This window comes from Homalodisca vitripennis, chromosome 1, assembly GCF_021130785.1.
Source record: "Homalodisca vitripennis isolate AUS2020 chromosome 1, UT_GWSS_2.1, whole genome shotgun sequence".
Classification (NCBI taxonomy): domain Eukaryota; kingdom Metazoa; phylum Arthropoda; class Insecta; order Hemiptera; family Cicadellidae; genus Homalodisca; species Homalodisca vitripennis.
The window spans coordinates 49,828,573-49,856,214 of NC_060207.1; the positions used below are offsets into that span (position 1 = coordinate 49,828,573).

The window sequence follows — 27,642 nt, forward strand, 5'->3', positions numbered from 1 at the left end:
CTTAATAAACTACGTGAAAGAGTAAGAAAAAAACGACCCGAAATGTGGAAGGACAAATCATGGATTTTGCACCAAGACAATGCGCCAGCTCATTCCGTGTTATCTGTCAAGCGGTTCCTGACCAAGTACAGCATCCCAGTGTTAGAACATCCACCTTACTCGCCAGACCTAGCACCATGCGACTTTTATCTTTTCCCTAAGGTGAAATCTGCATTGATAGGTACGAGATTTGAATCCGTAGAAGCTGTTCAAGAAAAAGCGGCAAGACTCCTGAAAGAGTTGACAGAAAATGACTTTCAGCATTGTTTCCAACAATGGAAAATTCGCATGGAGCGTTGCAGGGATAGAGAAGGGGTATATATTGAAGGTGATAATAAGTAATTATGTTTAAAATGAAAATAAATTTTTTTACAATATCAGTCCCGTTATTTAGTAGCCATACCTCGTATATATATATGGATATTAGATATACGCTGTAGTGTCACTTGCTGTTGGAAATGGTCTTTAAATTTGCTGTCACTTTTTGTTGTCATTGTAGGCTTAAATATTTAAAATATATTCCTCAAAATAATAAATTAAAATGCTTTGAGTCTGTACATTTTGAAGATAATTTATCAATATATATTTAAAATGTTACATCAGATTTTCCAATAATGAAGATGTCATCTGTACTTCTTGGTTTTCATTCCCTAATTTTTATCTTAATTGTATGTGTCCAATTTAAATATTTCTTATACTAATCTGCGTTATTTAACTGATGTTACCTAGTAGTATTCTGGATGTGTCTAAGTATAATATTCTAATGTAGGTGTAAAGTTGACATGAGTTAATTTTATAGCACACTAAACGGCGTTGTGGAGCCTCAAGAGACGTTCTCCGATGTTCCGGCCCCTTCAGGGGGGTCGGTCCCCGAGGCCTCTGCCGCCCCCGAGCCAACCCCCGCCGCCCCTACGTCGGCGCCAGGTGTACCCCTTGAACAGCTCAAACAGATGCTTTCATCACAACTTGAGTACTATTTTTCAAGGTAATAAATTAATTCTTTCTCATGAGGATATTGTATGTGTGCTACTATTGTACTGTAGGTATATTGCAAAGTAGATTTAACTGGTTTGATGGTGAGAAATGATTATGTGACATATTGAGAATTTAAAATTGAAATTACAGGGTGAGAAAAATGGTTTCACAATTTTGGTTTTACCGTTCATATAGTTGTGTTTTTATGCCTGTCACTGAACATTTATATTACTTTACTAAAACTGACACCATTTTTAATTTTTTGTAAACTACATCATTGTAGAATTTCACATACACTATTTCTATCTAAATTTTTTTGTTTGCAATGATACTGATTTTCAGGGAAAACTTGGCCAACGATGCTTACCTTCTCTCGCAAATGGACAATGACCAATACGTACCGATATGGACTGTTGCCAACTTCAATCAGGTTAAAAAACTCACCAAGGATATAAAATTAATCACTGAAGTTTTGAGAGGTAAGAATTTAGATTTTATTTCTTAAAATAATTTTACAGTAGATAACTCTTATATCCGACCATGATGGGACCGAATCATAGTCGGAATGGCCAAAAGGTCGAAAATCAGGAGGAGCAAAAACTTTCCCAGGTAGAAAAACCTACATGTATGTTGTGTACTACAATAAGCGAACAACTTTATTGTACTGTAAATACCAGCATTCGTATGTTGCTGAATATATTTAAAACTATTACAGTTTTTAAATTAAATGAAAACGTGAATAAAATCTAAGCATATGTACAGTACCTTATTAAAGAATTCAGTAATGGATTTTTGTTTCAATTTTGTCAATCTTGACTTTGTGGAAGTGACCCTTTCATTTTTTTTTTTTACACCCACAATAAATCAATCGGGGTTGCTTTTGGATGTTGCTTGATGTATTCAGTGCAACGTTGAAGGCGTCTTAAGCAGCAGAATGACTCACTACATTGTCACTTGTGGTTTCCTCTCATTTTAATAGAATCAGGCTTTACAATGCGCTGCTGGAGGAGCTTAAGACATCTTTTGCAGCAGTGTTATTACAGCATCGCGGATTTTTACACAGTTAAGAACAAAGAAAGTTATTTGTTTAATGTGTAGGATGAGGAGGACAATTTGTTGCATCTGTATTATAATTAATAACTAGTAATTAAGGAAAATTTATTTTACCTTCTAGGGAATATTCTGTTATGCCTGCTACGAATTATATTTCTTGACACTGTCAAGAGTTATGTTTTGAGTTGAGTTCGAACACTCAATAATCACCTACAAGTTTCTAAGGGTTTTAATGAATTGAAATGTTTTCTGTAATTAGGCATTTAGATGTTCAAGCTATGTACCAAATTTCAAATCATTACAACAAGCCGTTCTCAAATTAAAAACAGTGTAGTGAAAAAAATGGCAGCTATTTGAATAATTATTGAGTTTTCAACAGTTTTAATATGAAATTTTAGTATGTCTTCTGTCCAGGAATAATACCTGAAAATATTGGTATGAGAGTTAAGGAACACTCTGTATATATATTATTTCATATTTTGTTTAACCCAAGTATAGTTATCCAAATTTATTGTATTTTAGATATATTGCCCAGAGTATTGATAACATCATTACTCTACTCCAATTTTGCCAAAATAAATAAGCGGGAACCTGTCAGTTTAAATCTCTGACAAGGTGGAGATTGGTAAATCAAGATCTGGCTATTAACATTCATGATAAACTAATAATAAAACAGTATATTTGATATTCATACATATATGTATATAATGGTAGTACAGTTTATATTGTTTAAATTAATAGCCTATAGAATTTTGATAAGTTAAAACAAAATGAACTGTTTTGCTGTTATCTGGTGAATAATAGTAAAATGGCAGAGGATGTACAGTATCATGTAATTACTTCAATACCTAATTTTTTAATCTATTACTACTCCAGAACACACTCTCCACATATCTTTATAGTTAAACATGTAGTTAAAAATGGGTAATGCACATAAAAGTGAAATGTTTCTTGTGATTAGAGTCCCGGGTCTTGGGCCTCACGCTCAGCATTATTTGTTGTAGATGATCACTATCTCAGTTACATATAGAGTGGTTTTGTTTTATTTTCAGAATCACCAAATGTGCAAGTTGACGAAGAAGGACAGAAAGTTAGGCCCAGTCATAAACGCTGTATTGTCATATTGAGAGAGATACCTGATAGCACACCTTTGGAAGAAGTTAAAGTAAGATATCAAGTTGTTATTGTCTTTTTATAGCAATTATATAATACTAGTGTTAATCATCCTAGTTATAATCCAGATTCAGTTAAGCATTTGAGACATTGAAAAGATATTTAGAATTATAAATAAAAATTCACTAATTTTGCTTAACACTTGAAAATTGCATGAAAACTTTTTTTTAATCATTCTAATATTAGGTAATTGCTAGTCTTATTACTGATACTGTAGTTATAGATTTCTAAAATATTTTATAAATTTTAGAAAAAGATATAAGAGAAAATTCTTGCATTATATCAGATACTGCCAAAATGTCATCTTGAAACTCTCGAAACTATGTATATGTAACATTTTTTTTCACTATATATACAAATATATATGAAAGAAACCTTAAACATTTTTTGTGTATGGTTATTTTCAATTGAAAATAATATATAACATCACTTTGAGAACTGTATCTTAGTCAATGCAAAACATTTTGTGGGCAATAACTTTGAATGAGTTTATGTATAATATTTTTATTATTAATTTTATTATTACACAGTTTATTAGTTTTAAGTGTGGTTAGGCTAAATGAAGAGTTTTGTTCATTTAAACATGTTAAAAAATAATTTGTACTTATGAAAGAACAAAAATACTTTCTTAAAAAATATTTAGTTCATAGAACCATTTAAAAGCAACAATACAAAATGTTTCATAACCAATTCATAAAATCCTTGTTGTTGATCTTCATCATGAGATTATTGATCAGTAAGGGTAAATATGTCTCTGTCTGAGAGAGGTCACGGGTTCAATTCTGTGGGAGGTCAGTCAGTACCTGCAAATGTTTTTAGTCTGTTTTCTCTTAACCCTTAAACAGATTTGGTATAACTCAATTAAATGTTACTGGCATAGGAAAACCCCCTTAAAATACTCAATAAAAATTCATTCTTTTTGGACACCTTTGATTCCATTGAAATTGTTTTCAGTTTCACAAGATTACAAAATGGTAACATCCTCTTAAGAACATCCTGCTTAACACTTAGTACAGGTCAGGTTTTTTAATTCATGTTTAATCCAAAATATTTTATACCTTGAACTTAAGTTAAAGTTTGATTATTTAAATGTAATTTTTTTGCATTTCATATATAGTCGTCTTCTTTGTGATAATGGTTTTAAACAGATTTTGAACTATTTGAAACAGATTTTACCATCAAATAACTGCTCTATCAGTAATAAATTTACTACCTAAACAGACATTTCAATGGAATTAAAGTTTTACCCTATCAAGAGCAAGAGCAAACCTACATTTGCGTACATGCAGACATTTTCAGTGAGTGGCTCCAGCCAAATCCCAAGTAGCAGGCAACGTAAAATACACTCTTGTGCCCATGGGTGATCCTTAGATTGAGGAACACCAGGCTTAATTATCTGTTGGGAGGAAGCATGCATACAGTTTGGTTAAATAAATACAGGGTTTTCATAAATGAATGGTGCAATTTTGAATGCTTATAAACAATTTGCTATGCAAGGTAGAAAAATATGGTTGGCACCTCTGAATTCTTCAGCTCAATTAGTTTTATTGCTCTAATGTCAATATGGTGTATTTTCAACAAGATGGTGCGCCACCCCATTATAAGGACTTTGTTCGTGATGCTTTGAATGACAAGTTTGGACAAAGATGGATAGGTCGAGGTGGCCCAATAGCATGGCCTCCTAGAAGCCCGGATTTGACTCCATGCGATTTTTTTGTGTGGGGATACGTGAAAAACATTGTTTATTCTCAGAAGATCCGTGATTTAGCTCATTTAAAGGAAAGGATTTATGAGGCAGTAAAATCGGTTACAAGAGACATGCTGCACAGTGTATGGGCCGAGATCGACCATAGATTAGATGTCTGCAGAGCTATCGGTGGTGGACACATTGAAATGTACTAAATGTATCAGTATAAAATTGTTTTTAACGAGGATTCTAATGAAATAAATATTTTTAATGTACTTCGTACGGTTCTCTTTTTATTTTATGTTTAAATTGTACCATTCATTTATGAAAACCCTGTATATTGCAATTGTTTAGTAACGTAAGTCTAACCAATTAGTTTCTTCCCTTTATCCTTAGGTGGACATGTATTTAAAGGTCTCTGTAGCAAACAATGTCAAAACTGATAATATATATTTTATTTCAGGGTCTGTTTTCTGGAAAAGGTTGTCCAAAGTTAATCTCATGTGAGTTTGCGCACAATAACTCTTGGTATGTTACGTTTGAAAATGATGAGGACGCTCAAAAAGCTTATAGGTTTTTAAGAGAAGAAGTAAGAGAGTTTCAGGTAAGCATCTGTCCGTGTTTTGGGTTTTCTTGAATCTAATAACACACACAAATTATTAATATTTTAACATTAGGATTAAGAAATTTAGAAGAAAGTTGGTTAATTCAATAAATATTGTTTTTATGTAATACCTGTAGAGTTGTGTGAGTTGCAAGGAGGCATCCAAAAGAAGTTTAAATGATTTTGTAAAAACACATTTTAAAATAAAACAACTCTGTCATCTTCAACATACTCTCCATAACACTTGATACATTAATCTAATAATAGCTTACTCTGTATTGTTCAAAACATTCTTTAAATTCATATTTAATGATGGCTGACAGCTCCTCTCTAATTTTTTTCTCTTCTTTCTTAGTTCTTTCAAACCTGTTTCCATATGTGGAAATAAGAAAAATATCACACTGAGCTAGGTAAAGTTAGTAAGATGTGTAAGACAGCTGCAAATTGCAAAAAAGATGAGCTGACAGATGGCAGAGTGTACAGGTATGTCATCATAATAGAAAAAAACATGCCGCAAATCAGATTACAAACACTGTTTCAGAATGTTCTTAAAATAATAATAATTTAACCAGTGATTTGTTAACATTCTGTGAGCATGAGTTCTCTAGTTTCCTCAACATTTTTTTTATTTGCTTAATTGATGTTGTCCAAAAAAATGTCATCAATTGATATTCACCATTTCAAAAATACAAAACACCATCTGTACATGAGTTTTTTCTATACTGTTTCCTTTTATAATCAGTTTACAACATTAAAATTATATCAACTGTGGTTCTGCAGAACATGTAATATCACTTCACAGATGTACTTTGTTCATTTAAACTCATTTCATGAAGAGAAAACAACATGTGACTAAGAAAAACAATCAGTACAGATAAACAAAATAAGCCAGGTGAACTGTAAATGAGCTTCACTTTACACACATAATAATAGAATTAGGTGTTACCCAGTGCTGTTGAAGTTGCTTTTGGGGAACCCCCTTATAATATTTCAGTCATAACACTGTCACAGTGTAGTGTGTTGTCAGTGAGACACTGTACATGAAGACATAATAGTCAGAACAAGTAGGTGTATAATAGCCACATGATAAGAGTATTTGTATTGGAATAATATTTAATGAAGATATTTTGCTCATAGAACTACATGTACTAACATTTCACTGTTGAAATTCACATGTTAATTAATATAAACTAGCTTCTGTGTGAATTGTTAAACACTCTTGTTAAACTAGCTAGTAAAGTAGCTGGTTAATTCTTTACTTAACATGTTTCAATTTATTTAGATAAATCACCCAGACTAAGTTAAGAGTTGAAGAAGTTTTTGTTAAATTATAATACTTGAATACCAACATAAACTTAGTGTAAATAAATCAGCACATTCAATTTGGTAGCTATTCATTGTTCCATTATTGAACTTTTGCCTTATTGTGGAGAATCTTGTGATGGCGAAATTCACAGAGTTACTTTAATAAGTCAGTGATTTGTATTTCAACTAAAAAACATAAAATACTATTTTATTTGTTATAAAATGTTCTTCTAAAAGTTATTTGTCTAGCTGTCGTGTAAAATTAACACTTTTGTAGATATTTATAAGTTTTAAATATTTCAAATGCTTGTGAAATTTATTTCACAAATTCAATCTAGCCTTTTTATTGATAGATCTTAACAACATAAAGAATACCAACATTTGGTTAAAATTGGTTGATTAGTTTTTAAAATGTATAAAATGTTGTTAATATATTTAACTTTAATCTTTAATATATATATTAATCTTAAACTATACAATATTATAAATAGTTAAAATCTGAATTTTGATTGCAGGGTAAACCAATAATGGCACGGATAAAAGCAAAACCTATGAATAGGTTACCCATTCCACCGGCAGTTTCTGCCATCGGAACAATGAAAAATGGTTATAGGGCACCACAAGTAACAACTGCGACCACTCCAGCATTCGACCCCACGACAGCATATGCTCCCGCCCAGCAGAGGTTCTTGTACAATGGTAGTTCAATACCTCCGGTCAACTACGGTAGTCCTGTTCAGATCTATGTAAGTTCATTAGTGCCAGTATAGTGACTGGGGAGAGAAGGGAACCATAGTGTGGCAACATAGTTAGAGTGAATAAAGTATTGTAATCTGGTTGTGACAACCAGTATTCAATTCTATTTTATGTCACATATGATACAGTATACATTGAACAAAACAAATAAAAATATATTGTTTCAGATATTAATTTGAATTAATTCATTAGTTTCAGCTAAGGATTTTAATATCATATCCAAATCGAAATTAAAAGAAATGAAATTATTATTTTTTTAGCAGAAGGGTCATCCGGAAAGTAGTACCTGTTAGTGCCGTATGGAGAGCTGATGACCTGCGTAGCTGCTGAGTAGGGTCGGACCTTGTCACTGGCTTGTCTGTCTGCTCTGTGCGAGGTTGTGTGACTAGCATTGCCTGTGTTGTGTCAGTCATCGTTTATAATGTTTAAACAAATTGAGAACGCCAGCAGTTGTGAAGTGAAGACTGTGATTAAATTTCTTAATGCACGAAACATTCGACTTGTGTATGGAAACAATGTGGTGGACGAGTTGTCTGTTTGGTGCTGGTGTCGCAACTTCAACCTGGAGAGGGGTGTTCAGGGAGACCAACTACTGATCTCAGTAGACGAATGCATGAGGAACAAATCGGTGTGTCACAATTGATGAACTCTGTGAACATTTTCCTGATGTGTCTCGAACAATTAATTTTTCATGAAATTGTCAAAGACCATCTGTAATATTCAAAAATCGATGCAAGGTGGAGCCCTCGCATACTTACAGATGAGCACAAATCCAAGTGTACCTGAATGGCTGTATCACTGACGTTATTCCGATGAAGAAGACTCCTTCCTGACCCATATCATTATTGGGGACAAAACATGGGTTTGTTATGCATATAGTTGTTCACCTGAGAGTAAAAAAAAAAAATTCAAAACAGTTCCAACCAGGAAACTCATGGCAATCATTTTCTGAGATCGACGAGGTGCACTGCTCATTGATTTTATGGCCCTTGGAGACACAATTAATGGTAATGCATATTGTGAAACATTAAAGAAATTACGGCCGGCAATACACAATCAGCGGTGAGGTATAGACTCTAAACTATTTTTTGAAACCAGTTATCCAAGCAGGTGACCTGCTTTTCTATTCCTTCTGCATGGAATTATCTCACCAGTGAGCACAGTATGCTAGCCTAGATGGTCTGTAACAATCTCATACAAAACAGTTCGTGAAATTTGTGGAAATTCATTTGAAAGCATCATCATTGTAAACCATCATGAGTTCACGGATATTTTCATTAAATTTCCCTACCATGTCGGGTCATTGTCAGATGTCCCTATTTTTGTCCTCATTGTTGACAACGGGAGAATGACCACTTCAAGCCTTATTGTAGACGTTCAACCGTTATTGAATATTCTAATCCACTTTCTCACTATTCCATCACATATCGTGTCTTAACCATAAATGTCTTTAATTTTATGATAACATTTCTGCCAGTTTTATATTTTTTACGGCGTTCAGAAATTGAATTACAGAACGAATTTCACAGTCGGCGGGATCAGTAATAGTCTTAAACATTATAAATGTTCACAACAATCAGAAAACACAACTTAGAGCGACCAAAATGGTGTTAGTTGAGAGCCACTGAACAAGGAAGATTTACGTGAAGGCACATGACAGCAGTGCTGTGACAGCGGTACAATGACATGTTTCTTACTCTGTATACGCCTCGTACAACATGTATATACTGTTTATTAAAAAACACTTTTATCTAGTTTAGAATTTTAACTATACATCTCTTTAACTTTGATTAGTGTGACCCTCCAATGAATGTAATAATCAGGGAAGACAGAAAAAATTGTTATATCAGTTATTTAATTCTTGACTCAATTATGATACCTGATATATCATTTGATTTATTTCAGTATTGTTTACATATATTTTAAGATAACTTTTTTATATTTGATACTGCTACAGAAAGTTGGTATTTTGCATGATTGTCTAACTCAGCATGATAAAGGTTTCTGCTGAGTGTTATGAATTTATTATAAACCTTTGAAACCATGATATTACAATATTTTAGAAATAACACATACAGACAGATTTCTAAAACTAAGCTAAATAGGACACATGTTATCATGTATTATTTGTTAGTTTTAACTGTTGTAAAACAGTAAAGTTTAATCAAATGCTTGTCAGAGACCCTGTGTAACAAACTTTATTTTTTATAAAGTTTTATATACATATATATATATATATATACACAAAACTTTAACTACACGCACACGCACACACACACATGCACACGCACACGCACACGCACACGCACACCTCAACTATGATGATGAATGATTTACAAGGATAATAATATTTCACATATTTGTCATTGTTTTATATATATATATATATATATATATATATATATATATATATATATTACAACTGAAGCACTACATTTTATGTATATTTAAAAAAAATTTCTAGGCATTTCAACAACATCAACCGTTCTACTCTGCCAGCATGTTGCCACCCTGGGGACCCACAAGTCCGGCCTATTTTGAGTTTGGCAGTGTATTCTCTGTTAATGGTCTTGCTCCTCAAGCTTCTTTTGCTAAAGCACAAGGCTCCAGGTTCATCACTGGTTCAAGGAACAGCAGGTAATAACCTATTCTTAGTACTACAGTACATTCTCATTGATTATCTTAACTCCACCAGGAGTTAGAGTGACTATGTATGTTTTTATGTTGGATAATAGGAAATAACGAGTGCCCTGTTGTGGCAAAATGTGCTACCAACATTATTTTGAACTAAAACTGAAGGTAAGTACAGTACAGTATAAGACGATTTATCTCTAAGTATGGTTTTATTTCTAAAATTTTATTCAGTCGCATGGTTCTTTGCACGTGGCAATTTTGTACTCGCTGGTGTCTCTTCTTGCAGCCTTGCCTGATTATTTGTTTTAGTTATTAAAGAACATAATAAAAGTTTTTATTACTATTTTGCTTACATTTGTTATTTTAAAAAAACAATGTAAACAAATTACTTGTATCTCCAATCAAATCCATGGGTAATAAAATCAGGATCATTATCTGTGTGATCTTGGAATAAATCATCACTTTCACTATCACCTGAAAATCTGAATAACTCTTCTAGCACTTGATTGTCTTCAATACTGTCACGATTAATTGTATTTAATCACAAAACTTAAACTAAAGTAATAGCAAGCAAAACAATAACAATGCAGACAAAGAATTAGCAGAACAACAACAAATGGCCACCCGGGCGCCGCAACGTGACGACGAGTTTGTATACAAACCACTTTTTTCCAATATTCCAGATGACTGCCAACAACATTTCATAGATCGTAATCCATAGAGTATGAAATAAAAACATGAAAATAGCGAATGACTATCAATGTCTAAGTCAAAATACATGTAAATGCTTTTTCATTTCTATAAGAGTCGGCGCCATTAAAAGACGTCGGCAGTGTAAGTTTTAAAACATTTTTTTATTGTTTAGAATGTTCGTTTTTTCCATACACAGTTTTTACAATTGCATGTAGTGGACATCATGATTTTTTTACAAGTTACCAAGACATTTACATATGTTTATTTTAAAACTAATTAAGATAATAAAAAATACTAAACGTAAAATGTAACGAAAGGACACATAAGCAATGGTGAAACAAAATTTCATTTGAATATCTTGAATTTTTGTATAGTAGTGACTGTGTGAATTGGTAAACACAGAGGTCACATCTTTATTCCATCTGTTACAAGTGAGAACAGTTTTGCCCATCTTCCTTTATACACAATGAAATTAGTAATAAACTGACAAAAAGAAGCTCATTAACTGTAAAAACACAACTTTTTATGTTGACCGTTTAAAAGTCAGTTCAATTCAAGATATCTATTCAATCTTTATATACTCAACATTGCAAAGAAATATAGTCAAACATGTAGATAAAATCATTACAACTAAATTACCTAAAATCCAGTGTATTAAGTTAATTCCAATTTTTTACTGAAGAATAATTCCTCAATTGAGTAACAATGGAACGTTTCACCTGAGATAAACAAGGAACGTTTGTCCGATATAAGAAGTTTTTTTTTTTAACCCTTTCCACTCGGATTTTTTTCACTAGTCTGCCCCCTCAGCTCGTATTTATTTTAGCATATTTTCAGTAAAAACCCATTTTTAGCAAACTGGAAGTCAATAAAGTATATACATTATTATATTGTATAATAATTTTATTTATTTCTAATTTATATTATATAGATATAAAATTTGATACTTACACTAATAAGTTTTATATTTTAGCATGGTATGGTATCGTTCAAAACACTCTGCAGGATGAAGACCAGGATTTTTTGAACAGGTTTTACAATAGTAAAGTGTTTCCTTTCTTCCTCCTGGCACCTTTCTATTGCTACAAACAGCATAGTCTTTAGTTTTTTTTTTTGGTTGGATGAGCTGCAAGAAAGTGAGGTTGTTTGTTTAGCCTTTCTTCTTTTTCTACTGATGAAGGACGACCCCGCTTCAAACTCATAGGGTTACGGACATGGCCTACAAGTTCAGTGATAAGGATTTCTCTGAAATTCCTGTGTTGAATTGTTTTTTCTCCATGATTTTGTTTATTCGTGTTGAACAAGAGAAAGCTATTTACTATTGCCACTTCCAACATCCAGAAAAATAGCTTTCTCCACTACTTCAGAGATTTACGGGGAAATTTGTAGGAAGCAATATAGTGGTCTGCTTGGTCCACGCCACCCATATATTTGTTATACTGACAGATAACTGTTCGCTTTTGTATGTTTATTTGATTATCCTTGCCTTAATTAAGTAATTCAGCAATAACTTCTGAATCAGAAAGAAAAGATGTACTTGGTAACGACATATCGAGTCACTAATGCGAACGCGTCTGAAAATTGGTTAGGAAACGTGACTACAATGACAAAGCAAAATAAATCAGCAGCTGACCAATCGTAGTTCAGCTGTAATTTATTAGTTCCTGAGAATGCCGTGCGATTGCAGCACCAATCGGAAACATCGTAGGCCGGCTAAAAATAAAGTAAAGCTGACGTCACTGCAATGTCGGATGGCGTCCGACATACGAGCGGAACGGCAAAATAGCAATGTCGGACGACGTCCGACATACGAGTGGAAAGGGTTAAATATAAAATTATAAATTGTGTTTATCAACTTTAAATTTAAATCTGGTATTGTAGTGATGGCTATTGTTGGTCGTTGAAGATCTAGTAAGTTGCTTAGTACATTTTATACATTTAAATATGTATAAACTTTTGACAGTTTTCATTTTTGACCAAAATAGTTTTCATTATTCTAATTGTTCCTTTCTTGCTGCATACGTATTTTGTCCAAATTATTTTTTGTTGTAGCACTGTATTTGATTTCCGTTTGTAATATGTGATTGAAATAAGGAAAAGTAAAAGGTTTTGATACTAATCAATTTTGGAATTTGCCTTAGAACATACAATCCAGTACACATTGTATTAATAACACATGATATTCCAAGTTAAATTCTCATATATTACTAGCTCTAAAAATTTGTTACATTCTTTCAGGTTTATTCTTTCTTTATTTACAAAAATATTTGACTGTATTTTGTTCTTCATTGTTCTGTACTAAAAATAAATTTTAACTGTCTGAATTTAAAGGTGGTTTTTATTTTTAAACATTCTGTAATTTTGGAAAGACCACAGAATGAAGGTCCTTCAATTTGATCGTGCCATTTTCCTGAGACTTAGATATTAGCATCATCAGTGTACAGACTCACCGCACCACAATCCCCAAGTAACACACCTGTTAAACCATTTTTACGTACGAAAGGAAACAAGGGGGACTCAGGATGGGTTCCTGTGGAACACCATACAGGACAATCTGCAGCCAAGAACTAAATCTTTCAATATATCTATACTGAACCCATGCTCAGTCCCCATATTCTAATTAAAACAAAATTCTTTTATTTTCCAAATAAGATGTAAACCAACTTTGTTTCTTGATTTGCACTCCAATAATTTTTAAGCTGTCTAAAATTGAACTGTGTGGGACATCAAATGCTTTGATTAAGCCCAGAAAAATACCCATAATTTTTTCTACTTTATCAATAGCATCAATTATAGACTGGACAAAATCAATGCCAGCTGTTGTTGATTTCCTTTATGAAAACCATGTTATTGTTCATCTAGGAGATGGTTGTGTTCAAGATATTTAGTTAATTGAGTAAAAACAACTCGCTCAAAATTTCTTGAAAAAAGTAGGTAGTAGAGTAATTAGTCTTATAGTTTGTGGTGTTTGTAATGTCACGCTCTATAAAAAAGAGGAACTTATTTGCTCAAGTCTAAAAATTGTCCTAAAATCTAAATTTAAACAGCAAAAAATTAGAGCAAGTTTATAGTACTTGAGGACTATTAGGAAGTACTAGCTTATTAACACCTGTAACAAAGATATTATTTAGGGTATTACTAATGTCCACAGGGCTAGTTAAGAGGTCAGTTACCTTCCTTGTTTACAATATACAAGATGTTTGAAAAGTCTGGGTACGGCTTAATATTTTACAAACCATAGCAGATAACATCTATAAACTTTGCACAGTGTCATATGGCTATGTAAACTATTTTTCCTTGCTATTACCATGACATGCCAACCATGGGGGGACGTCCCACAGAGGAAAACATGGAAATCTTAAATTAAAGCATGGGTCGAGCGATACCTCATTTGAAAGAGCTCACTTAGTAGAGTTGAATGCCGCAAACCGCATCTCAAAAGGTTTATCCAATCAGAAATGGCAGGTTGTTTTAGGTACACATTGTGAAGTACATTATGCGCTGCCATTTCTGACTGGATCGTCGTATTCTGATGCGGTAGGCGGCGTTTCACTCTACTAACCGAGGTGTTTTCACTGACTTTTTTAAATTAGCAAATTATGTCATATATTTATAACACAATAAATAAAACTAATGGATAGGTCTGAGAGGAAAAATAGAATGGCCTGGCTAGATCACCAGACCTGTCACCTTTAGATTACTTCTTTTGGGGATATTTAACAAAAAATAAAGTTTGTCAAAACCAAGCCTCATGACATAAACTACTTAAGACAAAGAATATTACATGAAGCAAATACCCTCCTGAAATACTATGCAATGTTATGGATGGCTACTTCAACCGGCTAGCTCACTGTCAAACTGCAATGGGAGAAAAATTTGAACATTTATTGTAAATAAAAGGTTAGTTGCAAATTTTAATAAGTAAGTACTTTGTTCTAAGATTGTATTTTCACATAGTGAATAAAATAGCATTGCTTGTGTGTAACTATGTTAATTCATAAACATAAAGACAACGAATAAATTTATGACATAATTTGCTAATTAAAAAAAAAGTCAGTGAAAACACATCGGTTAGTAGAGTGAAACGCCGCCTACCGCATCAGAATATGGACGATCCAGTCAGAAATGGCAGCGCATAGTGTACTTCACAATGTGTACCTAAAACAACCCGCCATTTCTGATTGGATAAACCTTTTGAGATGGGGGTTTGTCGGCATTCAACTCTACTAGTGAGCTCTTTTCAAATGAGGTATCGCTCGACCCATGCTTATTTTAAGATTTCCATGTTTTCCTCTGTGGGACGTCCCCCCATGGTTGGCATGTCATGGTAGTAGTAAGGAAAAATAGTTTACATAGCCATATGACACTGTGCAAAGTTTATAGATGTTATCTGCTATGGTTTGTAAAATATTAAGCCGTACCCAGACTTTTCAAACTCCTTGTATGTATAGTAATACAGTTACTGGAATTTAGCTCCTTGTTAATTTCTAATCTCATATTCCAAGTTTGTTTTAACTTTATTATTACATATTGAAATTTTTACTATTATAAAAAAATACGCTTTGCTTTAAAACAATATTTTATTTAACAGTAATTTATTATATTTAAGTCTTTTTTACTTTCATATTTTTTGTTAATCTACTTCTTTATCCAATTGTAACAATTCGCACTTGTTCTGCTTTGTTTCATTTGTAGTATAGTAAAATGGTATTGAAATTTCTCGTGAGCATTCAAAAAAATGTGTTTTAAGTATTTCTTCAGAAATTAATATTTTTTGTATTATTTGAGCTCTGGAGTCTACATTTAAATTTGAATGGCTCAGGGTTAGTTGGTATAAAACAAAAAATCTAAAAACAATCATTAAATTTATTTAACGAGATTGTCATATGGCCATAGGAAAATCTGCAGTAATTATGCTCGGGTATCTTGAGTCCAAGTCAAACATGAGTCCAATTCGAGATATGTACTGTATGGGTTTGAATCTGTTGGTTGTCTAATCGGTTCCCATTCAATAGCAGACTACAACAGAATTCTGCTCTCTGTAATCTGTTTCTCATTACCAAGGAGTCAGTAAAAACTTTTTCAATGTATTTCTGCAAACCCTTTAATATGGCTGGACAACAGAGTCAGAAGTGTTTTGCTGGCTCATTTTCATTACAAAAATATACTGTCCTACAAAATACTCCTTAGCATGTTTATATATTACCATAATAGTCTCAATTTTTTTCTTTGTGAAAGTTAAATTCACTCCTTTATTTCATCTTACAAAAAGGCTGTATGAATAGCTTTAATTATTTTAGTTTGCTGGCATTTGAATATAATGAATCTCTTTCTAGATCTCTTTCTTGCTAGTAGGTTATCCTCAGAATATAGTTGATTTTTGATATTTAAATTAAGTTATTAGATATACAAGTACTTTATTGTGTAAAACGTTCCTCTGATGCCTTCCTGACCTAGCAATCATGTCAGCTCTACCTGATTATGTTTTGTCAGTTTCTTCAGTGTTAAGTGATATTTTTAGCACTAGCCCTGAGTTAAACTTGCAGGCATATGAAATTAGAGCTACTTGACCATCTGATAAGAAAAAAGCTCTATGCTCTTCTATTTTTATCTGTGCATAGGATTTTTGTGGCTCAGACTGATAATTAGGGTTTGAGTATCTATTGTATATCTGAAGGTTTGATATAAAAAATTAATTTAATAATTCATGTAAGTAAAAAACAAACAGATATGAGTTTTTTTTGGCATATGTTGATCCACACAGTTGGTGCATTTCTTAAAATTGAATTAAATTTCAGTAATGTTGAAGTTCACTATCACATTTATTTATTATTTACATGATTGGTTTTTATTTACTGAACTTTTGTGTCTAAAACATTTTCTTTTTTTTTAGAAGAAAATGAATAAAATCACCAAATCAACATTTTATAGGTATTTTTGACAACAGTGGAAGATATAATAAAACAGGTATAATAATTTCAGCGTTTTAAATGTGGCAATAACTCAAGTATAAAAGTATTGTGGTCTTAGAAGATGCTGGAATTTGATACAATTTTGATGAGTAATGCCATTGATAGGGAAAATGTCGTAAATTACCCAACCAAGGCACACATCTTGAAAATCATAAAAAATGTTTTCATCCTAACAACCACTTCAGTCTTGGTTTCATTTTCTTTTTCTCCCACAGTCCCCTCCACGGCCAAATCGATGGGACGGTTTAAATTCAGTTTTGGTGAGATCCTTTGTATAGAGATTTATCTTTTTTTAGGTTTAAGATGCTGTATAGGGCAATGTCTAGTCCCCTCATCTCTTTGAATATGGCATATTTCTAATTAGTTTTATTTTTTTGTGTATGAAAAAGGTTTTATACTTATGAACTCATTTAAGCTGTTAGCTTAATTAAATATCTTGAATAAATTTTCCTGTTTGTTTCCAAGTGAAATTGATAAAATATATTTTCAGTAACATTTAAAAATTATTTTTATTAACAAAAAGTAGTTATTTTTTTATTGGTTAAAGGAATATGAAATTTACTTATACCAATATGATTGGCTAAATATTAAGGCAGGTATAGTAGCCTCTGGGACATACTCTGGTTAGAAATCTTCATTTAGAACTTTATTTTCTATTTCAGAAATAAACGATCAGAACATCGTAGTTCTGTATCGGAATCTAGTTCTTCTCGTAATTACGTCAGCAATAAGGGCAATGCGAAAGCATCAGAGTCACACACCAGCCATGTGAGCAGTGCCTCCTCTACGACAGTCACAAAGAACTTCTACCACCGAGACATCTCAGCCCCGGAAACTGATGAGAACATTGCCAGGCTCTCTGACTCATTGGACGGATACATACAGCCCATCTTAGTGTCTAAGGATTCTGTGCCCCCAAGGTAAACGTTTGTTGAAATAATATAATTGGACATTTGCCAAAGTTATATGTTACAAAAATAGAAAAACATGTTTTGAGGATTTGAATCTATCACCTTCTTCAGGTATCAACCTTTAATCATAAGGTTAAGCATACAATAAAAGTAAAAATTAATTTTTGTATTATGATTGTCACCAAAATCAAAGAAGACAACAGAACAAGTTGTACGTTAAGCAAACATAAACCTACAGCTTAGTGTCTGGAGTGGTTAGAATAACAGCAAAGCATGTTACTGTATAAGACAGGTGCAATGAACAACTAGTATTGCACGCACCAAAATTGGTGATTGACTGAGGAAAAATTAATTTAAGCACTATGCCAACGCAGCACGTCATCTGAAGCAAGAAAGAATGCGAAGAGGAGGATGGCGATGGTTAAAGGGGGAGGGTGGTAAATAGAAAGATACAAACTTAGTCTCCTGTTTTTGTAACATTTAACGATGGTAAATGACTGAAAACCTTTTTTCCATTCAAACACTCATCGTGAATAACCTAAAAGAAGAAATATTTATATTTGGGTTTTGGAATGTGATACTGTAAACTTATTCTAATCTGGCATTCTGTGATTCAATCACTCAGGCAGCCCTTGTCCAGGTTTGTTTATGGTCGGAGGCTGTGAGGAATAGTCACTGTAACATGTTAGCCATTAACATTAAAGGAAGCAAATGGGGAAAGGGCATTGGTTTCTACAATACTGACTCCTTTTGTTATCTCTGCATCTCTAGAGGCTATCTTGTTTCACCTAGTAAAACAGTATAGCTGTCTTATCAAGTTCATTGGTGATTCCATAAGCAAGATTTGAAATACAAGATATCTGCATTATGAGGAGACCATATTTTGCATCGTTCAGACAGGCTGACTCTTGGTAATTTGTCATACCAATTGGCTTAATCTCTTGACTAATCCCAGATAAGTATTAACATGGGCAATCCCACTTTGCCTTCAACTGCCACGCCCATTGCTTCGCTACATGTGTTTATTTGAACTACTATAAATCCACAGTTGAGCTATTTAATTGCTATTACACTCTAACCGTCAATAATGGAACTGTCACAAAAGTACATTGTGCAGTTTTACCCGGATATTAGAAACAGCATGTTACTGTTTTCTAGTTTTAATTTGTGTTTTTGAAGTTACTACTGTAATTTTTTCATTTTTATTTTGATTGTAGTTCAGTCGGTATGGCAGGAATTATTTGTAATAATTATAATAAGGACATTTTACCAATTTTAGATTTGTCCAGATGCTTTGTTGTGAGTCAGGCAATCAGCAGTGTGATACTTTTCTGATAATGATGGCAATCAAGATATGGTCTCAATTAATCACGATCTGATGTGAGGAATTAGGAGATTCTCGTGGCAGTTTGGTAATGAATATGTTACTAAAGTTGATCAGAGTGGACGAGAATACACTACATGTATTCTGACTGTGGTGCGGTACGCGGCAGATAAACCCTCTCACATTACCAGGTGATAGCACCGTTTAAAACTCTGCACTTAAAGGATTTAGATTTGTCATTATTCAATTTCTGCCATTTAAGCCATGTGTGAAACTCAGACCTGTAGTTGCTTAGTACATTTGCAATATGTTAACGTTGTCACCATCAATTTAATTTAATGTTTTTTTTTTATTTCTGAATGATTTTATTTATATGACTTTTTTATTGATCTGAAGTGACATTGAGCTCTTTAAGTTTTTGACAACTGACAAGACTGACTAATTTGTTTGTTTCTAGCCAACTGTAAAGGTCGTCATGATAAGGAAGAATTAGTGTCACATAGCAATATCAGTATTCTATCTATCGAAAATGTCATCATTGCTTCAATCTATAGGTCAAGAAGGTGACTTGAAACTTGACACACAAAGTGAAAGACACACACACTATGTGCATTACTAAGTACATTTTCCATAATAACCTATCTTTGTTACAGTTTGATTTGGAGTGAGGTAAAACAGGTTTCTTTATAAAAAGTCAAGGTGCATCACTGGCCTGAAAAAGAAATGAAAATGTTTTTAAAAGTGATAATGTCATAACTGATCCAAAAAGGAAATGGGTTGAAGGAGATTTTGATGAGGTGACACAGAAAAGTTTGTTAGATTAGGTTATTAATCTAATGAGTCCCAGAAATATTGACTCAGAAGATAATGATGTTTCCAATAAATCAGCATAAAATGGAATCGAGCAGCTGATGCCTTAACCCATTGCGGATCACTGACGAGCTGGGCTTGTCACGCAGCGGCCGGCCTAATGAGCCCGATGACGAGCTCAGGTCGGTTGCAAAAGCGGTCTGCTTTTAAGTTTCCCTCCAAATAGTTCTATTAATGTCTGATAGATCGGACGATTGTCTTCACTTGTCAACTAAGTATTGTCTACGTTTAGATTTTTCAAAAGTTTTATAAATATCCTACAGATCACAGTTGTATGTCGAAGTTGAAAAATCATTCATATGAGTTTACTCTCTGCTTTTTAGCGCTTCTGATTGGGTGTTTTTCTCAGTTGTTATTATAATACTTTTGAGGTTAGTGACGCAGAACTAAACAACGCCAGACATACATGTTGGCGGGTTTAGTCTAGACAATGGCCCGAATGTTGTAATCACTTCGCCTGAGCCGCTTTATTTAGACTATGATTCAGACATCATCCCTGCCACCCCAGAACCTTGCTCGCGTGTTATCGTTCATACATTACGGATACCCCAGCAGGCCCATGTTCCATCTGTACGAATACCTTCACAGTTGAATTTTCTAATATACAATAGCGAGCGATACGATGTGGCACACCATTACTGTTCGTGCGGCCGCTGACCGTAAATTAATTCGTGCCCACTGGTGCCCGCGCGCCAAAACAATACAATCCGCAATGGGTTAAATAAATGAATAATAACTTGAACAAGTTCAAATTCAATGTTTTCCGAAAGCTTAATGGTCATGTGATGAAAGAAACTTTACATCATAAGAAATGGCTCCATGAAAAAACAAAGAAGAAAAGACTGAAAAATAACAGATTTTTATGATTTTGTATGGAAGCTACGGTCTACTTGTCATGTTCTGGCTTAATTGTCTCATATATAAATCAATATAAATATATTATCTTTTTCAATTCTACACAAAACATGTGACTAGTGCAAATTTTTGTCAATTTTTTTGTTGAATTCTAACTCATCCATTTCCCTATATTTATTCTGTATTAAAGAATAATTTAGAATTGGGCATACTAAATCTTTTAATGTACCAATTTCGAAGAAATTTATTTGTTTAATATTCTATTTTTTTAATGATTATATTAAATGTATTATATTTTTTATTGACTACTAAATTAAAGAAGTTATCTTGCTAATGGCTGATAAAATAGAAGAGTGATTTTTGTTGTTAGCAAAGAAAGCTTTAAGAAAAACTAATATATGTAGTTCTTATTGTCTTAAGAAAACCCATGGCCTTTATCATGGAACTATTTCGTGACAGCTATTCTGGGCTCAACATTTTTATAATGGAACCATTCTACCTTGATATACTCTTAATCAGAATAATATGTACACTTGTGCATTTAACCTTATAATAGTCTTATCTTTGAGGATGTGTTTGACCTCTATAACCTTTTATTGTTCTAATTTTGTGGAATCAATTATTGCATTAAAACTTATATATACATAGTTCTGAAAAATAGATATTTATGAATGTTACCAAAAATAAAACTGGGTAAAGGCATATGAATTAAGTGATGAGAAATACTATTACACAATTATTGTTTCTTTGTATACAAGTAAAATACCTGTAGACTATACATTCACGGTAGATTTCCTTTTTTTAATAATTTCATATTGTGGTTAATTGAAAAATGATTTGTAGAATACAATTATAACAATGAAACAATTGCAGAATAATTTATGTATTGTCATTATAATTATCAAAAGTATAAATCTTATTTCAATACTACTCATCACTTTTATTTTGTTACCTAAATTATTTGACTTATAAAAAAAGCTTAGTTCCCTAACTTTTCTAACTAAGTTTTAGTATTATTATTTCAATTTTACAATTTTAGTATCGGTTCTTCTAGTATTTTGGGAAACACTGAAAACCTTGTGTAAATAAATATATTTTATTGACTTTTTAACTTTCAAATTCATGTTGAAGGCTTAACTAACTACAGTAGGCACCAGCTAATTGCAGTATGGATATACTGTTGTCAAGACTTTTGCCATGAAGTTAAATATTGTTATACAGTGTGGCCACCTGACTGGGAGAACCGGTATACCAGGAATAACCCTGGAAACAATCTCAAAACCAATTTTTCTTTTTATAACTTTGTTTAGTGATGGACAGAGTAAGAATTTTCAAATTTTGATTACTTGTAGCCCTTTTTAGTCTTAAGTATAAGTTAAACAGAACTATCACCAATCTAATCTATGCCAGGTATCCCCTAACTTACTAAACAAATATTAAGATATAAACATAGTATATTTTATAGAGGAAATATTTATACAACTACAATAATTGCGAAATAAAAAAGATTAAAAATCACCTGGTTACTGTTGAGCTGCTGACACATCCGTTTTCATGTATTAAATTCAACAAAATCACGTTTTGTGATCGGTAATTTGAGTACTGCTGATCACCTGCCATCAGCAAATTTAATGTACGCAGCAGACTTGTTGGTGATGCATAAACATAAATATAGAAAATATAGAAATACTAGCAAAATATTATTTACAAGTCAAGGATAATTTGTTTATTAAGTTATCTATTACAAAGTAGGCTGTAAGTATAGGTTAGTTAACCCCAACCTATACTTATACCCTTACACAAAGAACAACAAAATCACGTTTTCATAATCAGTAATTTGTGTAATGCCGATCAGTTGTCATCCATAAATATATGTAGCAGACTCGCGGCATTGGCACGAACTTAGATATATAGAAAATAATAACTCCATGCAAAACATTATTTACAAAAGAGAAAAAAACCAATTTGTTAATTAGGTATTTATGTATGAATTTTCACATAGTACGACAAAACACGTTTTAGCAATCGGTAATTTGTGTAATGCCAACAATCAATAATTAATAATGAGTTGAGTCTCCGTAGATTCTATCCTCAAATCCTGGTGATGGATTCTCAAATTCGAATCTTTGTTGAAGATATGTGAGTTGTGTATTTGTATTAAACAACATTTTTGTAATTACATAGTTATTTCCACGATTTATTTGTTATTGGTTCAAAAATATTTTATGAATCAATTAATAATTCTAGAATAAATATGGAGTTGTTGGCTCTTTAATATTCTTTTTGATGTCAAACATAATCAAATATTTAAAAATAACTTTTATTTTTCAAATTTTAATGTAGAACATTATAATACAATTACTAATACTAAGGTTCTGTAGAAAAACAATAAAGTACATTCTAGCTTTATATGATATTTAATAAAAGTATATGAACTTTTTATGTAAAACACTGCTAAATTAAAAAAAAACAACCTGGTAATTTAACCCTTTCAGGGCCAGGAGCAAATATGAGATGTAGCAAAATTTTTTCACATATATCTCCTTGTGACTAGTCAAAAGTGCCAGGCTAAAATTGGCAATTTTGCAGTCTCTTAGATTAAAATTTATAATTTTTCATAAAAATTGGAGAATTACCTACGTAAAGGTTGCACCAAATTACTCGTATAGATATATACTATCAACAAAAAAAATATAGATGTAGTTTTAAATAATTTAAAATTTAAAAAAATAATGTTTTAATAGATTAGATAAAAGATTTTATTTTTGCATTTTTTTGGAAAATAACTAAAAAAAGGAAAAATAATTTTATTGTGGGATGCTATTTTATTATATTATACATTTAGAAAGGAACAACCATACAAAATTTTGTGTTATTTCTCTCATAAATAAATTTTTTATGACACATGTTATATAAATATGCATAATTGTACTTCGCAACATTTTATAAGTGTTAAAGCAACTGACTCTTACATTGCAAGAAACTTAAAATAAATATTCACATTATGGATGTACCAGTAAACAGATGATTGTAGGATCCATAAACAGTTTCAATACAGTTAAAAAAACACTATTTACCAAGAAATACTTATACAATTTTATTTACAATTTTTCTGTTTACAAATGTGCTATTTACAATTTCACTTCCGTGAGATCGCGAATTGTCAGTCATTGTAACTACTACACACAATAGCTAAGCACGTAACTACTAACACTACTAATATTTACAACCACGAAATAAAATAATGAAGAAGAATCCAGCATACAATAATACGATTACACTAAAGCATAAAGAATTAACAACAAAAGATCGAGTCAGCTGATAATGTCACATGACAATTACGAAATAAAAATGCATAGACCTCCAAAATAAAAATGATATTCATATTAATTATCTGCAAATATACCAGGGAATAAAAAAACATAAAACTTTAATCATTTGACGTCGTATTTATTTAAAAAAAACAACGAATATCAAGGAGACAATGTATTGTCGCCTGGCACTTTTCGCATATGTCACCGACGGCAATATATTGCCGCCTGGCCCGGAAAGGGTTAAACACTGGGTATGTTGGATATAAATTGCTTTACTTCTCCCTAGCGTGCAATTACCTTTAAAGAAAGTAATTTTGATTTGCTTAATTAAGATTTCAGAAGGTGTTAAAGGAAATACCCTTAGGAAGTACTGAAAAAATGTAAACAGATTTTTTTAATACTTAAAAGATATCTTGTACAAATAAATGTTTATAAAAAAATAAAGGATGAAATTTGCCAATTGACTGAAAGCAGAAAAAAAACATCAATAGTAAAATACAAAACAAAACTGTCATCCTATAGTAGCTGTGAACATGTTCTGATGTAACATATAACACACAATTTGATGTAGAATCAGAGCTTTTTTGCAAATTTCTGGAATGAAAGAAAATATAATTATGATACACTTTGTTAATTTTTAAGTACTCATTTACTTTCAACGTTTGCTTAGTATGAATTATTTAATTTCAAAATATGCTTACAAAACTCTTAAAAACATATAGTACTACAAGTAAATGTAGTTAACATTTAGAGGGTTAATAACAACAAATCACAATGGAGCACAAATTCTTTAATTTCAATATTTCCCGTCATATGTGTTGGAGTCTTTTTGACTACTTGGGATTTCCTGTCATACATGTGGGAAGGATTAAGACATGCCTCTGGCTTGGCAGGTTTGGCACTGACTCTTGAGCTAATAGCCGGGCAAAGAAAGGGTTAATAAGCTGATGACTATAGTTTGAAAGATCTTGACTACCATATAAGACTGCAAAAAATTAAATTTAGTTGGGAAACAAATGTGTAATATATAAATAAAATGCCAAAACCTAAAGTAGCATACCAAGCAGACTATATGTATAATTTGTGTATTTTGTTGTAGGCGCCGTAGGAAAGAGGATGAGTCTAGAGTGAGTAGCAGTCCTGGTCCTGCACCACTGACAGCCAACTCTCCTCGTGGAGCTCAGTTTGACTTGGAAGATGATGCATTTCCACCACTGCCTGCCTCGGCCCCTGCACCTCCCCCCGCCCCCCTGGAGCCGCCTCCTGATACTGCTCAACCGACTTCGGCATCACAGTCTCATAGGGAAAACAGGTCAGTGTGCGGTGATTAAAAACTGCATAAATTCAGAGAAATACAATTGTATTAGTGTAGTTAAAGCTGGAATATTACAAGACATTAGTAAAATATACTTAACATATACAAACGGAATAGTGCATTAAAATGATATAAGAAAAAAATAATTTTGTAATTAATATTAAAAAAGTAATTTTGTAATTAATATTAAAAAAGTAATTTTGTAATTAATATTAAAAAAGTAATTTTGTAATTACTATTAAAAAAGTAATTTTGTAATTACTATTAAAAAAGTAATTTTGTAATTAATATTAAAAAAGTAATTTTGCAATTAGGTAATATTAAAAAAAAGTAATTTTGCAATTAATATTAAAAAAGTAATTTTGTAATTAGTATTAAAGAAGTAATTTTGTAATTAATATTTGTGTAATTAGTAAGGAAAATGCTTATATAATTATGTTTTTTAGACTATATTTAATTTGTTTGTACATTTTATTGACTTTCACTGCAACTGCAGTAATGAGATATTTCCCGATTATTTAATGTAAGGTCTTTGTTAACCATCATTGTGTCTTATCACCATCCTCAACACTGAGCCATATCAATGGCACAGGTCCCTTGTATATAGCTTTGTCATTTATTTATAGATATTGCCCAATACAATTTTTTACATAAATTTTGTTAATTTTCCTGTAAATAAAATTATAATAAGATAATCCTTTTATTTTGTTACCTATTATTGAAATATTTCACTAAATAAATACAGATTACTTTTTAATAATTATATATACTAATATTAAGTATTATATAAATCATTGATGCCAGCTATTATTTAGATAATACCAAAATAAAAGTAAAATTGAGTCCAAACTGTCTTGTTAGCTTTTCATGATTTTTGAACCATAAAGGAAGTTGAAATAAACTGGTAAGGTTTATTTCTGTTAAAAAACAGTTTCTTCATTATGTTTCATGGATTTATAAGTAGAATCGTTTCATGGATTTATAAGTAGAATCTTTGGAAGTGTTTTTGTTATTGCACTATAAAAAAAAAAAAAAAATACATTTTTGATGCTTAAGAAGCAAGTGTAGCAATTGAGTTTCTCTGTAAACATGCTAAGCGCCTTTCCCTTGTTGAAGTAAGATCCAGGCTCGAAATGCTGTGGTTTACTAAAATTCCTAATTAATACTCTGTAGACTGTTAAGTTTCGTTATTTTCAGCATGAGGCAGTGTTTTATCAAATACTAATTGAAATTGATTGTTCCAGGAAAACTTGTGTTTTATGAATTATAGCAAACAAATGTATAGTTTTTAAAATAATGTCTAGTATATACTTTGAAAACGTATATCAACACATTCATTATACATTACATCTAAACATTGAAAGCCACAGATATATAAATAAATTAGCCCTAACTTAAAATGGGTGGTGACTGTGTTACCATGGCACTCCTTACAAGTACAGCTGGTAATGGAATTTCTTCACTATAGAGCTCAAACAATTAATGCAGTGTTACTTTTGATTCTATATGGTTTAAAAATAAATTAGGGACATAAGGAAATTTGGAAAAACCAAGAATTGTATGAAAGCTGTTGACTGGCTGCACTGTATTTTGTTTTATTTCATATTTGTTAATGTACAGACAGGGCTTCTAATTGTGTAGACATCAATAATCTTATATGTGGTGTCATCCTATGGTTTTGGTGGCATGTCACTCTTATTCCTAAGATTATATTTGAGCAATAGGAAACAAAAAGTTATAACAATGGTAAATGGGAGCAGACGTAAGGTGTGGTGTCCCACTAGGATCCGTACGATATCCATTATTATTCTTATTTTGCATTAATAACCTGCCACCATCTTTCCCAATTATAATAATTTTACATGCAGATGATACTACTTAAATACAAGCAATAACCTGGAGGAACTGAATCTTATTACACAAAATGCTTTATTAGAAGCCTCATATTGGTTTAAGAGCAATAGTTTCCATTTTAATGATTCAAAAACTCAACATATTTTATTTACTATTATTATTTATAAACCTGCAAATACAGAAAAAAACCTATCCTAGCTCAACCTGTAGACATTTTACTAAATACAATTTGCATCACCTTAAAAACTTACTCAGCTTTGAATCTTTTGACTATGTATACAATACACATGACGCTGACAAAGCCTATG

At 32.0% G+C, this 27,642-nt stretch overlaps 1 protein-coding gene across 1 annotated transcript in view; it reads left to right on the forward strand.

The window, feature by feature from the left end:
• Positions 1 to 27,642, forward strand: part of LOC124360829 (la-related protein 4) — a 101,167-nt gene that overhangs the window by 50,783 nt on the left and 22,742 nt on the right. The window contains exons 6-13 of the mRNA XM_046814808.1: positions 839 to 1,024; positions 1,357 to 1,493; positions 3,120 to 3,232; positions 5,391 to 5,531; positions 7,352 to 7,582; positions 10,057 to 10,229; positions 17,554 to 17,811; positions 25,265 to 25,477. Of these exons, the coding sequence (XP_046670764.1) occupies positions 839 to 1,024; positions 1,357 to 1,493; positions 3,120 to 3,232; positions 5,391 to 5,531; positions 7,352 to 7,582; positions 10,057 to 10,229; positions 17,554 to 17,811; positions 25,265 to 25,477 (1,452 nt within the window). The remainder of the gene's footprint in view (positions 1 to 838; positions 1,025 to 1,356; positions 1,494 to 3,119; positions 3,233 to 5,390; positions 5,532 to 7,351; positions 7,583 to 10,056; positions 10,230 to 17,553; positions 17,812 to 25,264; positions 25,478 to 27,642) is intronic.